We start from the raw sequence: 18383 nt of genomic DNA on the forward strand, positions 1-18383 counted from the left end.
TTCCCCGCAGCTGGGAGGCTGCTGGCCTCTGACCACACGTCCTTTTCTTTTTATCGGGCATTGTTCTGTGTCTTCATGATGTTTTCGACGGCGTCCCACAGCCTCAAACTCATAAACTTCAGAACCACCTTGGATTGAAAAGGTGAAAGGCCTCTTTCTCAAAATTTCCAAACAAGCTCTTACCCTAGACAAAGAGAGAAGCAGCCCATATCTGGAGTTTTTCAGGCCAAGTGTATGTCACCGTCGAAATAAATAAAAAGACACAAAGTCCTTGGATTGGTTGGTCCAGGCTGGGAGCCTGCGATAGAGGTCACTGGTGTGAGTTACTATGGTAATTGAGTAGTATCAGCAATAGTTTTGCTCTCGTGAGCATTAAAGCACATAATAATGGCAAACAACAGTGGTTAAAGCAAGCAGGTAGGATTACTGTGTTCTTTTGTCAGAAGTATATAATGTCTTGTAGTCAGTTTTAAAGACTTCTCAACCCCCAATCCACCCCACTGTCACCTGCTGAGTAATTTTGTATGCTTAATCTCCTGCCCTCAACTCTTAAGCTCTCTGCTAATTTGAGGCAAACGGGTATTTCTGACATTAAATAGGGCAGCAAGGAAGCTCTGACCTAGAAAACCCGCATTCTGAAGCACTGAGAAAAATATTCTTTGAGCAATTTTGTTAAGACTCTTTTGAATGACGAGGGAAAAAAAATAGCTTTCCCTGAAACGGGAGGTTGCAGCCTCCCGAGGAAGGGATTTTGCAGAACAAGAAAAAAAAAAAGAAAGAAAGAAAGAGAAACTTGCAGCGCATCCCCACTCCCAACTTCCCCCATAAAACTTGTCACTTCGCATCGCCATCCGCTACCCCGACAATAATCACTCCGTGCCTATTGCTAATTGCAAGCACAGCTGAGGCCCAGCGGGGAGCCCTTGCACAGTCTCAGGCCTTTATACGAGGCTCAATCTGTTGTATGGCACTTGTTCACACACAAAAAAACTACCAGCAAAGGCAGAAAGAGGCAGAGTCACAGGTTTCTTGTAATCCCTCCGCCTCCCCGCTGACAGCCCAGCCCTAGAAGCATTCCTGGTTTTGTCCTCCTCTTTACAAAATCTGAAGTGACCTTAAGCTGCAAGCATGTCAGCTTTTGAATGTCGAGTTGCCGGCTCCTTCAGGTGCTTTAAGGGGCGGCGGTGGCGGGGGGGGGGGGGGGGCCTGCATCTGGCTTCTGTGTGTCTGTTTGCTGCACCCCTGGGGCAAGCTGTGGCTTCCTGTAACATGTAAAATATGAGTGTGAACTCAGGGTTCATGGCAAGGAACAGGAGGTCAGGCCGCCATTCAGCTCTAAGTAAAGAAACCGGGAGTTTGCAGATGTTTTTCTGTATGTGTAATGTCACCCCCGCCCCCCCCCCCAGCCACGGAGCCACCAAGCACCGTTTTTTGATAAGATGTGCCACAATCAGTGTGCTACTTGCAGATTTATTCATATCAATTTTTGCAATTTATATATTCAGAGACAAGATTGCTATTTCGGCGACTTTATGTTGGATGTCGTACGTTTGGGTCTAGAGAAAGAGGGGAAAGGAGCGTGGGGGGTGGGGAGTGCACAGGATGGGCAGAGAGAGAAAAGAAATTAAGCCTGTTCCCCAAGCCACCGGCTGGGGTGTTGTCAAGGAGACAAAGCATCAGACAGGAGGGTCCGAGTCCCCCTTTTGCCCAGCGGTCACTTCCTGCCCAGGCTTGGGGCTGGGAAATCTACCCCTTCTGGCCCCAGAGAAGGCCACTAATGGCCAGTGTGTGGGGGAGAGTGGGGTCGGGGAAGAGAATTCTCCCAGTAAACAAGGCCCAGGCCACCGGAAGAAAGGCCTTCCCACTCTCCCTTGAGGTCAAGGACAGGTGTATCCTTGGCCCAGGCCTCTGTTTGGGGCTGGCAGGGGCGCCCAGCCCTTCCTCTCCACCTCACCACCATCCAAGATGGGAAGGGAATTAAGCCCCCTGTGAAACCTGGGCTTGCAGAAATTTCTGTTCCCCACCCAAAGCCTCAAACTGTATTTTTACCGAAGGAAGACGTTGGTCGAGCGAACACAGAGATTAATCCTCCTTAGCCTGGGGGATAAACGCTCCTCAGTGGGGCAGTGTTAATTGCTGAGCTTGGTGCAAAGATCGTTTTGAGGCATTTAAGAAATACATGATTTTTATTAGTATAACTGTTCCACGTAGGAGTTATTTCTCAGCAAAGGGCAAAAGCTTTGCCTGCCTGGCATTATTAGCCTAATTCTACTTAATTGTTTCCTAAAATAAGGGCTTCCTGAGCACACATTCCAAACCTTAATAAGTCTATAGTGGGAGGAGTGATGCTGGAGGTGGAAGCTGCTGCCCTTTTGGGCAAGAGGGCCTGGGCTCTCAGGGCTGGCTGGGTGCCTTCGGATCAAATCTGCACTTAGAAAATCGGGGGGCAGGGGTTGGTAAGGAGAAGGGGAGTCTGTGCAGACATATGAGATGGTGTGATAGGCAGTGTGGAAAAGACGTCCTTTTCTGTCGTTTGGACCCGGTCCTCTATGAGGATTCTCAGTTCTCCTCTCCGGACTTAATTTAATTCCTCTTCACAGATTTAGAAATGTTGGCCCGTGGCGTGTTTTAAATAAACTAAATAAATGACTGAGCAAATGCTACCAGATTTGTTCTTTGTTCTCCATCCACAGTGTCAGAACACGGCCTTGAAATACTGTCTCCGTCCCGGCATGAAATGAAATGCCCGTGTTTGTCTTACAAAGAATTCGTTGCTGTCTGTGACCGTGTTCGGGTGTGCCAGATAAGAGTGTTCCGTTGCTCTGTTTTCCGACTTTCTTCAGCAAAGGTTCCTTTTCAGTATAGGAAGTGATTTTTATCGCCCATCTTTTTATAAGAGCCCTTACTCTGGGGGTGGCAATGGTGGCAGCATGGCATTTGCCTTTGAGTTGAGGTAGCATTCACAATTACAGTTTCACACGAGTACCTCTGTGTTCCCATCATCCACGCCTTCCTGTCTTTAAGTAGATACCTACTTTGACTTGCTTTTCCTATTCGAAGGTAGTAAACCGTTCACAAATACCCTATGATTATTCGGAAAGGAAACCTTTCAGACACCATCAAGCCTCCTGATAGTGCCCCTGGCCATATTGAGAGGTGGGGCTGGGTAGGATTAAAAGAGGGTTTTGTGGCTTGTAGGTTTCATACCGTCTGATTGATTCAGAGTCAACAAACTCATTTCCAGCCTGGCTTTGGCTGGTTTGTAGAGCTCGCAGGGACTGCCAACAAGTTAATCAAACAATTAAAAAAAAAAAAAAACACAGAATGTGTCTTTTGGGAGACAGACCCCTGTATGTAGTGCATAGAAGCTAAGCTTGGAATTAAACTCTCTTGCTTGATTTGCTTCCAGAAAGGATCCATTAGGACTTTTATCTCCCCTTGACCTTTTCCCAGGCATTAATACTGATGGGACTGACCCGGGTTAGAAGACAGAGATACATGTACTAAGTCAGGAGGAACCCAAGTAAGGATCGTTTTGATCATTCATTTGAAATTTTGATGCTAAAGACTTTCTTATTTGTGGATGTTTCTCCACATTTCAGGTTCAGAGGGTTGAAATTGGTCTTGCATGGATAACTGATTTTCATAAAAGAATACTAAGATATCATTTAGTCCTTTTCTGTTGTTGTTATTGTGGCGTGCCATTGAGTCGATTCCAACTCGTAGTAACCCTGTAAGAGGATAGAGCAGAACTGCCCCATAGGGATTCTAAGGCTGTAACCTTTATGGTAGCAGATCACCAGATCTTTCCCCTAAAGAGACGCTGGGTGGGTCCGAACCAACAACTTTTTGATGAGCAGCTAAGTGTTTAATCATTTGTGCCATGAGGGTTCCTTAGGCCCTTTCTAAGGGGATTAAAATAATATTGCCCCCAGATGCTAAGTTCCATACATGTTTCTATATAAGAAGCAAAAATTTTGAACAGCAACAACTTAAAATGTGCTTTTTAAGTTATTATTTCTTTTGTACTGTTTCTTCCTTATGAGAAGACCCTGAAGGCAAAAGAATAGCTGAATATTCTTAACACCAGGTTGTAGACAGCTGTCATCTCTGGAGCCGCAGTTTCAGCAACGTGGTCTTGGACTTTGAGTCCTTCAGGGGATTCGATCCAGACTTTCGGACATAACATCCTTAAATAGCTACAGCACAAGACAGCTTGTAAGGACTTCAGTGATGTGAATTTTTAGGCGTCCAAATAATTGCAGATGTGAAAAAGAAAAAAATGCACACTCAGTCAAAAGGGACATTTGAAGTGACTGGAAAGGTCATTCTAATTATATGTGTCCTCTGATGTTGGTGTCTGGCTATGGCTTTGTGCTTTTAGCTGAGCGTCCTGAAGCTGTGACCGGGAAATACCCATTTCTAAGAGCTGTTGTTTTGGTGGATCTAATCCTGAATTAGAGCAACACTCAAGTTAGGCAAAAGATCGCACCTTTCAATGGTGTACCCGTTTTTTAAAGCGTTCAGATGATTCACCCTTTCCAGAAAGTGTTTATAAAGCTTGCCCAGTCATTCCGTGTTTTGTCCACTTGGCATGATGACGTTAACGTTCCAGGTTTCTTAGTCAAACCCTCTCTGAGCCTTTGGCTAGAATGCCAAATATAGCCAGACTCCTGGCCGTCGTTGGCCCCGAGAGCCCCATGGAGCTGTGGAGTTGGTGGCTTAGATTAATGAAGCTGTGGGTATTTTGGTGGATGTGTACAGAAACCCTGGCTGAGGCTTGCATGTGGTCTTAAATCACCCACATTGTAAGGATGAAATGTACATGGAAAACTTCAGACATAAAAGGTTTCATTACAGTATTTCAGTGCAGCAATTCTAGGTTGTTCTGTTTTTTGGAGACTTTTTTTTTTCCTCCTAACTGATAGCCCACTTTTGTCACCAAAAACAAAGTGAAGAACTTAGTCATATGGGTGTGGTCAAAGTATTATCTTTCTCTTTGACTCCTTGCCAACAAACATGTTATTTCTTTATTAGACATTCTTGGCAAGGTGCTGAAGCAATTTCTCTGATGTGTGGCTGTATTGAGTTGAAGACAGGGTACTTTCCAGAGAAAAGATAAAAAAATCCTCCAGCATTCACTGTGCCGCTTTGGTCCCAAAATACAGGTTGGTTACCAAGAGGTTACCAAGTTACCTGTTTGCTCAGGCCGTTTTTGAAGAATGGCAGCTGCTCAGAAAGCTTTGCGCAACCCAGAATACCTCCCGCTTAGGAAAATATGATTTCTTATTTGTGAAGCAAGGTGGTAGGTGGAAGCTGAGATAATAACAGCCAACACTTAGTATTTGCCTAGCACTGTTGTAAAGGAGCCCTGGTGATGTAATAGTTAAACACTCAGCTGCTAACTGAAAGGCTGGCGGTTTGAACCCACCCAGTGGCTCCAAGGGAGAAAAGACCTGGCAGTCTGCTCCTGTAAAGATTACAGCCTAGAAAACCCTAAGGAACAGCTCTACTCTGCTGCATGAGGTTGCTGAGACTCAAAAATCGACTTGAAGGCACCTAACAACAGTACTGTTGTAAGCATGCCACACACATTAGCTCATTTTATTCTCACTTAGCAGATGAGAAAACTGAGGCACAGAGAGATCAAGGGGTTTGTCAAGGTTCAAATGCAGCAGGTCTGGTTCCAGAGTCCGTTCTCCTAGCCCCTAGGCTGCACTGCGTCTTGGATATGAGTCTCGCAGACTATTGAGTCCAGGCTCCGCCTGCCTCTGGCTGCTAGACCACTTTATCTCTCTGAGTCTCAGTTTTGTCATCTGTAAAATGAGTCTATGATTATAATAAAGACACTGTTTAGAGTTTAAGGATGAACTGCCCAGGAATTTAGTGCTTGCCTGCCTGGCATATGTGCCTTGAACATGCCAGTTTCAAAGGAAATACATGTTTAGAAATTAACTAAAAATACAACTCGATTCTTAGTGAATTCCAGCGATCATTCAGGGTGGCTTACAAGTTTTTAATCAAAGAAAGTATGTGGACATGTACGTTTATATATGGCGTGGTTGTTCCTCCTTAAGCCAAATACCCTAATTTTTAAAATAGATCATTTTTATGATGTTGAGCCAAATATTATTCTCAGCTATAGGCACAAAGGAGCCCTGGTTAAGATCTCGGTTGCTAAACAAAGAGTCAGCAGTTCAAATCCACCATCTGCTTCTTGGAAATTCTATAGGGCAGTTCTACTCTGCCTTATAGGGTCGCTATGAGTTGGAATCAACTCAACAGCAATGGGTTTATTGGCAAAAAGCAACTTGTCTTGTTAGGAGTGTGTGTGTTTATGTGTGTGTGCACATGTGTCTTGCTAAAAGTGATACAGTACAGAATGCATGTTATACTTCAATAAAATTCTTGTAAAAACAAAAAGAAACAACACGGGAAGATCTGTGTTTTGCACTAGACTATAGGGTCGCTGTGGGTTGGAATCGACTTGACGGCAGTGGGTTTGGTTTGGGGTTTTATGTTCGTTAAGGAAACCCTGGTGGCGCAGTGGTTAAGTGCTATAGCTACTAACCAAAAGGTCGGCAGTTTGGACCCACCAGGTGCTTCTTGGAAACTCTGCGGGGCAGTTCTACTCTGTCCTGTAGGGTCGCTATGAGTCAGAATCGACTCGACGGCAGCGGGTTTGGTTTTACGTTCATTTAATTCATGACTCTACCTAAAATTGTTTCTCATGTAACACCTCCAGGTGACATCTTGTTTAATTTCACGTGAGACAAGTTTAAAGGCTACATTATTTTACTCTTCCTAATCACTAAAAATTTTAAAATAAAATTAAAATGTATAATTTTTCAGAACTGAAAATTTTTTTATCGTACTTTAGATGAAAGTTTACAGAGCAAACTAGTTCGTCATTAAACAATTAATACGCATATTGTTTTGTGACATTGGTTGCCAACCCCATGACACATCAACGCTCTCCCTTCTCTATCTTGGGTTCCGTATTACCAGCTTTCTTGCTTCCTCCTACCTTCTTGTCCTTGCCCCTGGGCTGGTGTGCCCATTTAGCCTCGTTTTGTTTTATGGGCCTGTCTAATCTTTTTTTTTTTTTCTAATCTTTGGCTGAAGGATGAACCTCAGGAGTGACTTCACTACTGAGCTATACGGGTGTCCAGGGGCCATATTCTCAGGGTTTCTCCAGTCTCTGTCAGACCAGTAAGTCTGGTCTTTGTGTGTGTGTGTGTGTGTGTGTGTGTGTGTGTGTGAGCTAAAATTTTGTTCTTCAGTTCTGTCTGGGACCCTGTACTGTGATCCCTATCAGAGCAGTCGGTAGTGGTCGCCAGGCACCATCCAGTTGTGCTGGACTCAGCCTGGTGTGGGCTGTGGTAGTTGTGGTCCATCAGACCTTTAGACTAATCTTTCCCTTGGTTTTCTTCATTCTCCCTTGCTCAGAACTGAAATTCTGATCTATATTATACCTCTTGTATCTCCAAAACTCTGCTAGGGAAATTCAGCCCACTGCGATGAATGCAACTCTTGTAGTTGTATTTCTCCTCGAAAACTCAAACTGTGCAGAGAGAACTTTTTCCCAGGAGCAACTGCTGAGTTAGTTACCAACCTAGGATCAAACAAGAAGAAATGAGGTAGGACTTGTTGTTGTTAGTTGCCATTGAGTTGACTTCGACTCATGGCAGCTCCACGTGTGCGGAGTAGAACTGCTCCATTGGGTTTTCAAGGCCGTGACCTTTCAAAAGCACGTCAGCAGGCTGTCTTCTGAGGCACCTCTGGGTGGATTCAAACCACCAACCTTTCAGCTGGCAGTCAGACGCTTACCCCTTTGTGCCACCCAGGGCCTCCTCGGTAGGACTTGAGGGGGAAGAACAAGACATGTTGATTCTGGCTTAGAAAGTGACGTGAGCCATCTGGCTTTCTCTGATCATTCTCCTTAGAGTCGGCAATAGTTGTCTCTCATTCGTTGGTTCTTGAAGGCTGTTCAGTGGGTTTCCATGGAAAGGCCCCTGACTCCCACCTCTGCTGAGTAACTTTCTAAGGTCCCGAGAGGTAGAGCCAGTCAACATCAAGCTGAGCTGGGCTCTGAGGGAGAGGGTTCAACAGCATCGTCTCACCCACACACTTCTCCTTGGAGCTGAATGGTTTTGCTGAGGAGACGCCTAGAACCAGAGCTGTTTCTGTGTAAATAATCCACTATTTTTAAGTTATTGCGTTAGATGTAGCCAGTTTGTACAGGTATAGTGGTAAATAACCAACTTGAGACCCGCACAACCACTTAATGGTTGTGAGATCATGGGGTACTTATTTAACCTACCTCTGCCCTTTCTTTCGTACACAAAGGGGGGCCATTAATAGTGCCAGCCTCTTAAGAGGTCAGCATGGTGATTAAATCATGTAATGCTTCTAGGGTGCTTAACTCGGCGCCTGCTCATCGTAAGGACTCAGTGTTCAATGCAAGTTAACTGCTTTTATTAATGGTGCATGTGTGTGTGTGTACTGTGCTAAATAGTATTTTGTTAAAAACAATAGCCTCTGAAGTTTCATAGAATAGTCTGAGGGTTTGGTGAGTTAAGAGGCTAAATTGCCCTTGTGATTAATGAGTCTGGAAAAGCAGAATAGTTCTATCTCATTTCAGCCTCTATTCCTTGTTCCCGTTGCCACTCATCAGTGGCATGAGGCTTGATCAATAAACAAATGAGCCATTAACAGTAAAGGTCTCTTTAGGGCATTAAATTCATATCAAGATGCTGGTGGCCAGCAATTAAGCCTCGTGTAGGTGGTTGTTGTGAGGTGGTAGTGGTGGTGACGGTGGGAGAAATAGCCATATCAGCGATCACTGTAGTAAAGCCCTCCATTTCTGACCAAGCATTATCCAAATCTAAGTCAGAATCCATATTCTGTGAACCCTCCATTGTCCAGTGAGGTGTTAATTATTCACTTTATCTCTCAATCCTGCTTCCCTTTCAGGGGATAGCATTTCCAGGGGAAAAGTGAACCCCAGGGCAGGTATTAGAGAGAAGTGAATGAGACGCTCATCTTGGTTGCAAAATTTTAGAGGGAGCCAAACATCATAGTGATCAAGATAAGCAATAGTTTAATTCAAACTTTTTTTTAATAAAAATTAATGCCAAAAAATTCCAGGATGAACAAAATATCAAAGTCTGACACTGCGATTACATGACACTGTCTCACTCACTTCTCCCTAATCCTGGATGCAGTGAACCCCAGTGTTACAGAGGAGACATTTTATGTATAAGGGCTTCTCCATGTGGAGTTGCTGTGGTTAGAGGGCAGAGTGTGAGGATATGTGCACATTCAGGAGCTAAGGTTCTACTACTACAAATGGATCGAGAAGATTCCTTTGTATTATATTGGAAGTATATCTGGTATGTATCTGAGAATAATAACAATAGCAGCTAAATTTTATGGAGCGCTTACTATATGACAGGCCTTCTGCTGGACACTTTACATAAATTGTCTTTTAAGGCTAACAGTAATCCCGTGAAGTAGATGCTGTTGTTAACCCAGGAGGAGGCTGAGGGTCAGAGAATTAAGTAGCTTGCTTGAGGTTATCCAGCTAGCACATGGGGTCACCATGAATCAACTGCAGGGCAAAAATAACAACAAGAAGAAGTAGCCAACATCGGCTGAAGTTGTCATTGATCCCCACAGGCTTTGAGAAATTGCTCATTGTTTGTGTGAATTCTTTTAATCCAAGATTTCAATCTAGCTCAGTATATATATAGTCTAGCATATACGTCATTGTACCCAAGATCAGCTTACGTATTTGAGTTGTGATCTACCACAAAACAACTTCCCAACACAATTGCATTTGCTAAGAGATAGTGATGTATCAGTTAAAACTTTGACAGGCAATCTCAGAAATATTCCAATAGGAATGGTTTCCTCCGCCACCTCACGGCTTTCCTTGGTAGCCTGCTCTGTTTCTTCTCTTGTTGTTTGGTCTCTCTTAGGTTGATAGAGCGAGAAAAGAAGGAAGAGGTGATGAAGACCATGATGACGGTAGTGGTGGTAGCGGTGCCTGCTGCGGCAGCAGCTCCTAACATTTATCGAGGCCTTATTCTTTGCCCATACTAGCATTATCTCATGTAATCTTTACTAATAGCCTAATTAATCCCTACTTTAAAAAAAAAAAATTTTTTTTTTTTTTTTTTATTACCGGGAAACCGAGTCTCTGAGAACATAAGTAACTTGTCCAAGACCACAAGTCCAGGTCTGTGTTTAGATCTGTGCCCTTAACCACTACGTTATGGAAAGGAAGAAAGAACTAAATGGCAGAGTTTCAGATCAGCCTTGCTGCTCCCTTTAAACAGAGCCGTTGTATCTGTTGCAGCTACTGGAGAAGCAAACCTTTTCCAAAGGCCCTGTTATCAGGCAGGCCGTAGCTGTGATGGGTCTGTTTTGGGTTCCAAGTCCAAAACCTTCACCAGGGTAGGAAGTCTTAAATTAATACAGCTGAATCCTGAGATGGCAGCAAGAGTCGTGATTGTACTTAGGTATTTAGGACATGTTGTCAGCTCACAATTTGATTCTGTGGGTTTAGGATACCTTTTACTAAGATTTTAGTGCCCAGGGGTTGCCAGCTCTGAAAAAGGTGTATCTGAGGCAAAGATAAAACAAAATGGGGACTGTAAAAATGCTGTATTTTGTCTTTTGAAGAGTCATAACAAACCTGCTGCATGAGCACCCATCTGAGACAAAGCAAACCTGATTAGTACACACAGTGACTCCCAAGAGGAGGAGCAGGGAAAGCCAGGCACCCAGAGGTGTGTGAATGGCCTTTAACGCCTGGCTTTCTGGGAGGGGGAAAGCCCTGGTTTGTGGCTTTTGCTGATTTCCGTGGTGTAAATCCTCCCACCACGACCAATTTCTAGCTACCTATGTGACGTCCCTGAAGAGATGGGAAGAGATGCGTCACATCACGCTCATGACCAGCCTAATGTCAATTCAGTGGCCGTCCTAGAGAATTGCTGCTTCTGGGTTCACTGGCTGTGTGACCTTGGGCAAGCCACTTCACTTCTCTGGGCTGTTGTTTACTCCTCTACAAAGGATAAAATGGAAGATCCCTTTTACCTCTAACATTTTAAAGTTCTAGAAGGCAGCGCCTCCTGCTTTCTTCAACATCCAAGTGCCTTTAAGCGCCTTTCTGGAAAACCAAGTTAGCGCTGTGCTGCATCCAAAAGTACCTCCCATTTCATCTTCTGAGCATAAGGCTTGGAAAGGAGTGACTTACTCCCTTTTGCCTCTTTAAATGCGTAGCCAATGGGGCATCATACATTTCTTACACTTCTTTTGCTAGATGTGAGATCCAGGAGGGAAAGCATGGCTGTTCCAGGGCTGTCTTGCTCTCGCGGCTGGGAATCTGTGAGTGTGCTGCCGTCCTGACCCACTGCCACGTGCGTTTCCTACCTCCCTACCCGTGCAGCCACGGAGCAAGGGCGTTGATAGCATTCTGCCTTTTTATTTATTATTATTCTAATTTTACTATCCGAACGCCGTTTACAAGAGTGGGAACTGCTTATATAAAACGCAAGGGGGGCTTTGTGGCATTTTTTCCCTGAAAGGTGGCTTGTCTCTCAGCAAAGAGAAAAAGGCATGTTGTGCAAAGCTTGCTGGCAGTGACACCAGCCAGCGCCGGTTTGCCTGTTGTCGCAGCCAAAGCAAAACGCCACCTCTGCCTGGAAGCCAGAGTGGCACTTTCCTCTTTTATGGCCCTGAGATTCACCCACCCTGAAGCCCTAGGTGTGTAGGTTTGGCCAGGAGGTCACTAGGGTTCTTCAAAGGTCATCTTCCAATCTTGGGATGTAGGGGCAGGGCAGGGTGAGCATTGCCCATGACCCTCAAAATAGATTATTTGGGCCCCAGATTGCTATTGAGAGTCCAAGGCATGTCAGCTACAGCCAAGGAGCATGGAATTGGAGGCCTGGGATGAATACAAAGAGCCCCCAAATTGCTGAGAATAAGGTAAAACAACAAAAAATCGCTGTCAAGTCGATTCCGACTCATAGTGGCCCTGTAAGACGGAGTAGAACTGCCCCATGGGGTTTCCAAGGAGCAGCTGGTGGGTTCAAACTGCCGACCTTTTTTGGATAGCATCTGAGCTCTTAACCACTGTGCCATCAAGGCTCTGGGAAAAAGGTAGGGCTACAGAAACGCCAGTGACCCAGTGACATTCCTGTCCCCAGACCACTTCTTAACAAACCCAGAGGCACTGGCAGCAAAAGCTCCAGAATCCCAAGGCAGCTGGTGCCAAAAACACCCCCCAACAACTGATCCCCCCTCAAAAACAAAAAAACTTCCAGTAAAATATTCTCACCCCTAGAGGGGAAAACCTGTCCACGCTGGAAGCAACTTGACCCTGGAAATCTCTCTTCTCCACGGAGTGAACTGCAATTCTCAAGGAAAAAAAATCTCCCTCTGCCACCCCCACCCTCCCCCACCTGCTCCTGGGGAGGGACAGAAGGTTCCTAAAACTGACAGTTTCACTCCATGATCTTTAAAAGAGCAGGAGTTGGCTGGGAGGCTGCAGAGCTGCATTGGTTGGGGTGGTGTGGTCGCTGCGGCTGGGCTCCAGAGACAGCCCCAATTGGCTCTGATGAGCAAGGAGCCTAGAAAGGAGAGACTGCAGAGAGGATTTCTGAACACCATGGCTGAGACTGTGTCGTTTCTTGCAAGGTGAAACTTGGCAGTTATACCTTGCAAGCAAAAACCAAATTAATTAAAAAAAAAAAAAAAGAAGAAGAAATTAAGTCAGAAACAAGGCTTCGGAAAAACTGTGAGTGTTAGGCATAAACTGATTTTGGATGATCTTTAGGTGAGAAAGGGTGGAGTTACCATCAGAAACATGTTTTTGTTTATGCTTTTTAAATCCCCACTGGTGTGTGATGTGTGTGCGTGCGTGTGTGTGTGCGTGCGTGTGTGCGTGTGTTGGTTAGCATGAGAACATGCATCGTCTAAATTCTCTTACCACTCTTTTTTTTTCTTTTCTGAGTCTTTTCTGTGTACAGATCATATAGAAGCCCTATGAATAAATCTATAGGTCTATCCACACCTTTTCATTTTATTTGTAAATTGTTTGGTGTAAGCAGCAGAGCGTAATGAAACCTGGTGAAGTTTAAAAGATTAGATTTTTTTTCATACTGACACTTTATAACACTGTTCATATGTCTCCGAGTGAGATTTATGAATATATGAGCAGTACTGCAAAATTATCCCGCACCAGAGACTTCCTGCACCACAGGGGTGGCAGTCTGAAGTGACACAGCTTCAAGCATTTTTCACAGACAAGAAGCAAAATTTAACCCCCTTAAGGGGAAGTATGATTTCAACAGCTTGAAATGAGCTCATTTGTAGATTTTTTTTTCTTCTTCTTCTCATCTTCTATAATTTTTTGGTGTTAAGATTAAAACAGATTGCAGCGCCAACACAGGGGCACATAAGCTGCCCAGAGTATGGTTTGGCCCCTAAAGACAAATCGTCATTCATTGTCTTTGTCAGGAAGACCCCAAGAGCGTAAATGAAGGCAAACTTCACCCTAAATTCCAAGGGCCCTCAGACTGATTCCCAGAGCTGTACTTAGCAGATGGGGGTCTGGATTTTTCAGAAGGTAAGTGGCAAGTGACATCAGTTGGTTCAGTGGAGAAGCCCCCATCTTTGGGCATCCAAGACAATGGCGTTAGGAAATAACACAGTGGCTTGACTCTCAGCCGAGTAAAATGAACCAGTATAAAGGGGAATCAGAAAAGCAAAAAAATGGCCTCTATGAATTGACTGTGGATGGAATGTTTATGGTGGAAGAGCTCGGATTTAGATTCAAAGTCCAAACCGACCTCGTTTAGGCGGATCCAGCACCTGGTGAGCTGGAGTGAAGTAGTGTTTCTGATTGATCTCTCTGCTCTCAGAGCCTCTTTAACGGCTTGTGTTTCCGCCAAGGGGGCCGTTCCCTCCCTGCTCTGTACACTCTCCATGATGCGTTGGCTGGAGAACTTTTGTCTCTTTTTTCAGCAATGGTACAACAGCTCCATGAATGTCATCTGCACCTGGTTGACGGACCGCATGGACTTGCAGCTTCACATTTATCAGTTGAAAACTCTAATTAGGATGGTAAAGGTAAAAGAAAAATCATTGTTCTTCTTTGCAAATAGCTCACTAAACTGTTTCATTAGCGAGCTGCAGAACTTCCTTAACAGAAAGAGTTGTCAGTTTGTAGATAAAACAAGATGCTCTCTGCAAGAATATCTCCTGCAAGTAAAACCTAGCAAGTCCCTTGGGATGCGTGGTTAATTTCTTACACAGGCATCCAAGGAAAATTTAACAAAAAGGAATTTGAAATCTTTATCCAGACTAGAAATACACTTTATGTATTTGCCATGCAAAAATACTACATCAGCCACACTACCATTTGCATTAGACTTTCAAAAGCTGACTTTTGGGATCACTATGCTAATCACATCGATCACCAATTTCGTTTATGGATTAAACCAAAAAACCAAACCCGTTGCCATCGAGCCATTTCTGACTCAGAGCAACCCTACAGCTTAATTAAATAAAAATTTTGCCACAGTTAATTTAACAAAAATATTTACTTCCAGCTAATTCTAAATATGTCCTGTGATCACTATCAGAATGCAAATCGATATTGTTCTCATAGTTAATTGAAGTAGTTTCTCAACAACGCGTGTATACAATCAAATGTAAAGGATCACAAAGGTGAGATAACATACCCTGAAAGTAGCTTTTTTCCCTGTTTTTGTGTGTGCGCGCGCCTTGGACTGATGATAATTATTTCAGCGTGAAATCTCAGTGGTTTACGTGAAATAATAAGATCACAGAAGGGGGTAAATACGTTTTTGATCATTTCAGTTTCCATTTGATGGTTCGCCATAGAGGGTTTTAAAACATGCACATGCAAAAATCTTGTTCAAAGCACAAAGTCTCCTTTAAAATATTTTAACAATAAAACCTAGCTAAATTTCTATTTCTTACCCATTTGCCAAGTCTCTCTCCTTTCCCCCCTCCCCCATTTCCTAGCCCCCTTCCGGATTAGCACTATTTCACTGAAGGTGCCCTTCTACCCTGGCGCTGACTTAAAACCAATTACTGTTCGGTTCTGTGTAATTAAGGAGAATTCTTATCATCTGCATTTGATCTCACAAAGTGCAAGCCCAGGGAAGGTTATAAACAGCAGTGCGCTGCAAGCCACTACCAGTGCTGCAGCTCTTAAAAAGCAGCACAGGCACTTGGACCGCGGATCCAGCCTAATTTTCACATTTTTTACTTCAGTTCCTTCAGGCAGACTCACTGACCTAACCACTCGAATTCCATTTTCTGGGTATAAATGCTATTTGGGGAAGCTTTCTGTTTGACCCTTACTGGGTGGACATGAGAAGAAGACATATAAATTTAATATTTTCAGGTATCTTCTCCTGACTGATATTCCCAGATCTATGTTGGGAATGTTGGAATTTGCTATATTTTATTAAGAAAAAAAAAATGTAAGTCAGAGAGGAGGTTTAATCTTATCCTTCTGCCAAAAAATACAGGCATGAACCACAAGAAAGGGGACACCGAAATGTCACGGCCAAAAGGACCCCTGCACTTTTGCCAAGAGTAGGCGCAGCTTAACTGGTGCCAGAACACAGAGACAGAAAACAGAAATCACCGCCTATTTGCCAAGTATATTGCCCAGAGGTCTGCCTCTCTAGGGCAAACTTCCAAGAATAATTGGCTTTCTTTCCTACCTAGGCAGCCACTTTGTTCATTCATTCATTCACTCACTCACTCATTCGGCAAGCATTTAATCATTTTTCCAACATTTGATATTAATTGAGCCCCTACTTATTTATTTTAAAATAAACCCTTTGCCGTTGAGTCAATTCCAATGCATGGCAGCCCTGTAGGACAGAGTAGAACTGCCACGTCTTTTTCCCAATTATTTTAAAATACGGATAATTAAAAAATGAGTCGATGTGATCCCTGTCCTTAAAGCCTTTAGAATCTAGTGGGGGAATACAAGCTCTGGAACCTGAATATAGGGGAAAATACTCAAGTGCATCTACCTTTTTTCCCTCCCATATTCTGGCAACAATTATATTGCTCTAAGTGGCAACAAAACAAGTGATTGAAAAGTATGAAAAAAAAGTCAAGTGAGTCACCTGGCCATCCGGTCTACACCACGCCTAGCATTTCTTCAGCCTCCTCCTACCCTTTCCCCACCAGGTTAGGACCCAGTTCACTAGCTACCTGGCTTCCTCCTCCCAGGAGAGCTGCGAAGCTTGGTCCATAATTAGGACGACCTTGTAATTTATTGTCTAAGCCAGGTTACTTTTTTAAAAGTGACAAAGGCACTGTTAATAATCAGTCCAGGACAGGCATAAACTGGAAAACAGGACTTGTGCGTATTATTCTATCCATAATTTTATGATATTGGACTTCATTAAGCCAAGCTGCATTCCCTTGTTAACTCCACAGTGATTACAACATCTGACCTTCAGGAGGGGTTGACACTGTGATTGTCGACTGCATTAGACAGCCTGGTAAATACAGAAATCCCAATGGGAGTGGCGTCCAAGCATGTTAACGTCCCTCCTCTTGCACCTTCACCAAGGCTCCCGTATCAACAGGAGAAACAAACAGCAAAATCAGAAGCTGAAATGATATGCAGCACGATGACAAGAGTTGTAGTTAGAGACCTTTAAAAAATTTTTTATGAAGTAGACAACAGCCAGATGTTCCTGGTCATGTTCAATTAATGCGAAGGGATTTCTAGAAAAACAGTCCCTAAGATACCTAAGGAAATCTGAGAGAAATCACCCGAAGGAACAAAGAAAGAACTTGTGGCACTCTAGTACCAAACCATTGTTCTTGAAAAAGAGCCAGAATTTTTCCCTGAGACCATGGAGTTGTGAACAGAATAGATACAGCCGTTTCCCAAGGAAATGAGAAGTGAATCACATGCCTGCAACATATTGATGAGGCATTAGCGCTCCGTCTTCCCGTCATTGTCGCTGCCCGTGATAGGTTTCATATAGCAACATACATATGTCTGTCTTGTGAGGGAGACAGAAGGATATGGCTCATGCAATTAAAAGCCTCAGGAATACTAAAGACCAGACTGCAGCAGAAATCGCGAAATACCAAAATCAGTTGATCCATTATTTATTTGTTATAGCCCCTTACGCTGCCTATCACATTATATTATAATAACCTAAGAAAGAACCAGACTCCCCCCTCAAAAAAAAAAAGAAAAGAAACCAAAACAATTACGGAATGTTTCCCTTTATGGAACTGAATAAACACAGCTTATGTTCTTTGCTCTGTCTCATCTAATACAGTTTATCCTGTCACAATTTCCCCCTTTCTGTCATTCAACAAATCTTAATTTTCAGTACAAGTGAAATCTGAGCGTGGTGGTTTTGCGGTTGTTGAGGCATAAAGGGTGACACCCATGCTTGCTTTGCGTCCTCCCCCTGCCCTTCAAGATCTCCTTTTTCATTGCATCTTTTCCCTCTTTAGAAAACCTATAGAGATTTCCGATTGCAAGGGGTCCTGGACTCGACCTTAAACAGCAAGACCTATGAAACCATCCGGAACCGTCTCACTGTGGAAGAAGCCACAGCCTCAGTGAGCGAGGGTGGGGGCCTACAGGGCATCAGCATGAAGGACAGCGACGAGGAAGACGAAGAAGACGATTAGGCCGTTTGATCCTGGAGCCCATTGGGACGGAGCCCTGTAACTAATGCATGTCCTTAGTCTGTTAGTTAACCCCATTAGGGAACTTTCTGTCAACTCCCACGCCCATGAGATGTTTATCAATACAATTGCCATTTTAGCTATGTGGTACCAAGATTAGCAGATGACCTTCGAATCTACTGATTTTCTGATTCCATGTTTATATGTTTACAAGCAATATGGAACACCATTCTTAAAACACTGTTCATGGAGACCACTTGGTCCAGCCACTAGGCATGTCCCTGACAACAAGCAAAGTGAAATGATGCTTCATTGATACACTGTGTATACATCGGTGATAGATGGATGCCAGGGCCAGTATACCAAGAACTTTCATTTCTTTGTTTCGCTTATGTGGATGCCAATTATTTAAATGAGTACATAAATAAATTTAATTAAGATACATAGGTCTGCTTTGTTTTTTGGGTTTTTTTTTTTTTTTTAACAAAAGGCAAGTCTCCAACAACCAACTTTAGTTGCTTTTTGTTCCCCCAAAACGAAAATATGAACCCCTTGTGTCCTTGTTAACTCATCCTTTCACTTATCTGTACAGTTAGCCAAAAAAGCATGGCTACCTACCAATGAACTGATCCTCTTCATGCCAAGGCAAGGGCGATCCTATC

The 18383-nt window shown here is 43.7% G+C and overlaps 1 protein-coding gene across 7 annotated transcripts in view; it reads left to right on the forward strand.

The window, feature by feature from the left end:
- CADPS (calcium dependent secretion activator) overlaps nucleotides 1–18133 on the forward strand; it is a 580697-nt gene extending 562564 nt beyond the window's left edge. For all 7 annotated transcript variants that reach the window (XM_064274284.1, XM_064274283.1, XM_064274286.1 and 4 more), the window contains 2 exons: nucleotides 14035–14139; nucleotides 17545–18133. In XM_064274284.1, the coding sequence (XP_064130354.1) occupies nucleotides 14035–14139; nucleotides 17545–17724 (285 nt within the window). In that variant the 3' untranslated portion in view covers nucleotides 17725–18133. The remainder of the gene's footprint in view (nucleotides 1–14034; nucleotides 14140–17544) is intronic.
- Nucleotides 18134–18383: the final 250 nt, after the last annotated feature.

The sequence above is a fragment of the Loxodonta africana genome, chromosome 22 (genome assembly GCF_030014295.1).
Source record: "Loxodonta africana isolate mLoxAfr1 chromosome 22, mLoxAfr1.hap2, whole genome shotgun sequence".
Classification (NCBI taxonomy): Eukaryota; Metazoa; Chordata; class Mammalia; order Proboscidea; family Elephantidae; genus Loxodonta; species Loxodonta africana.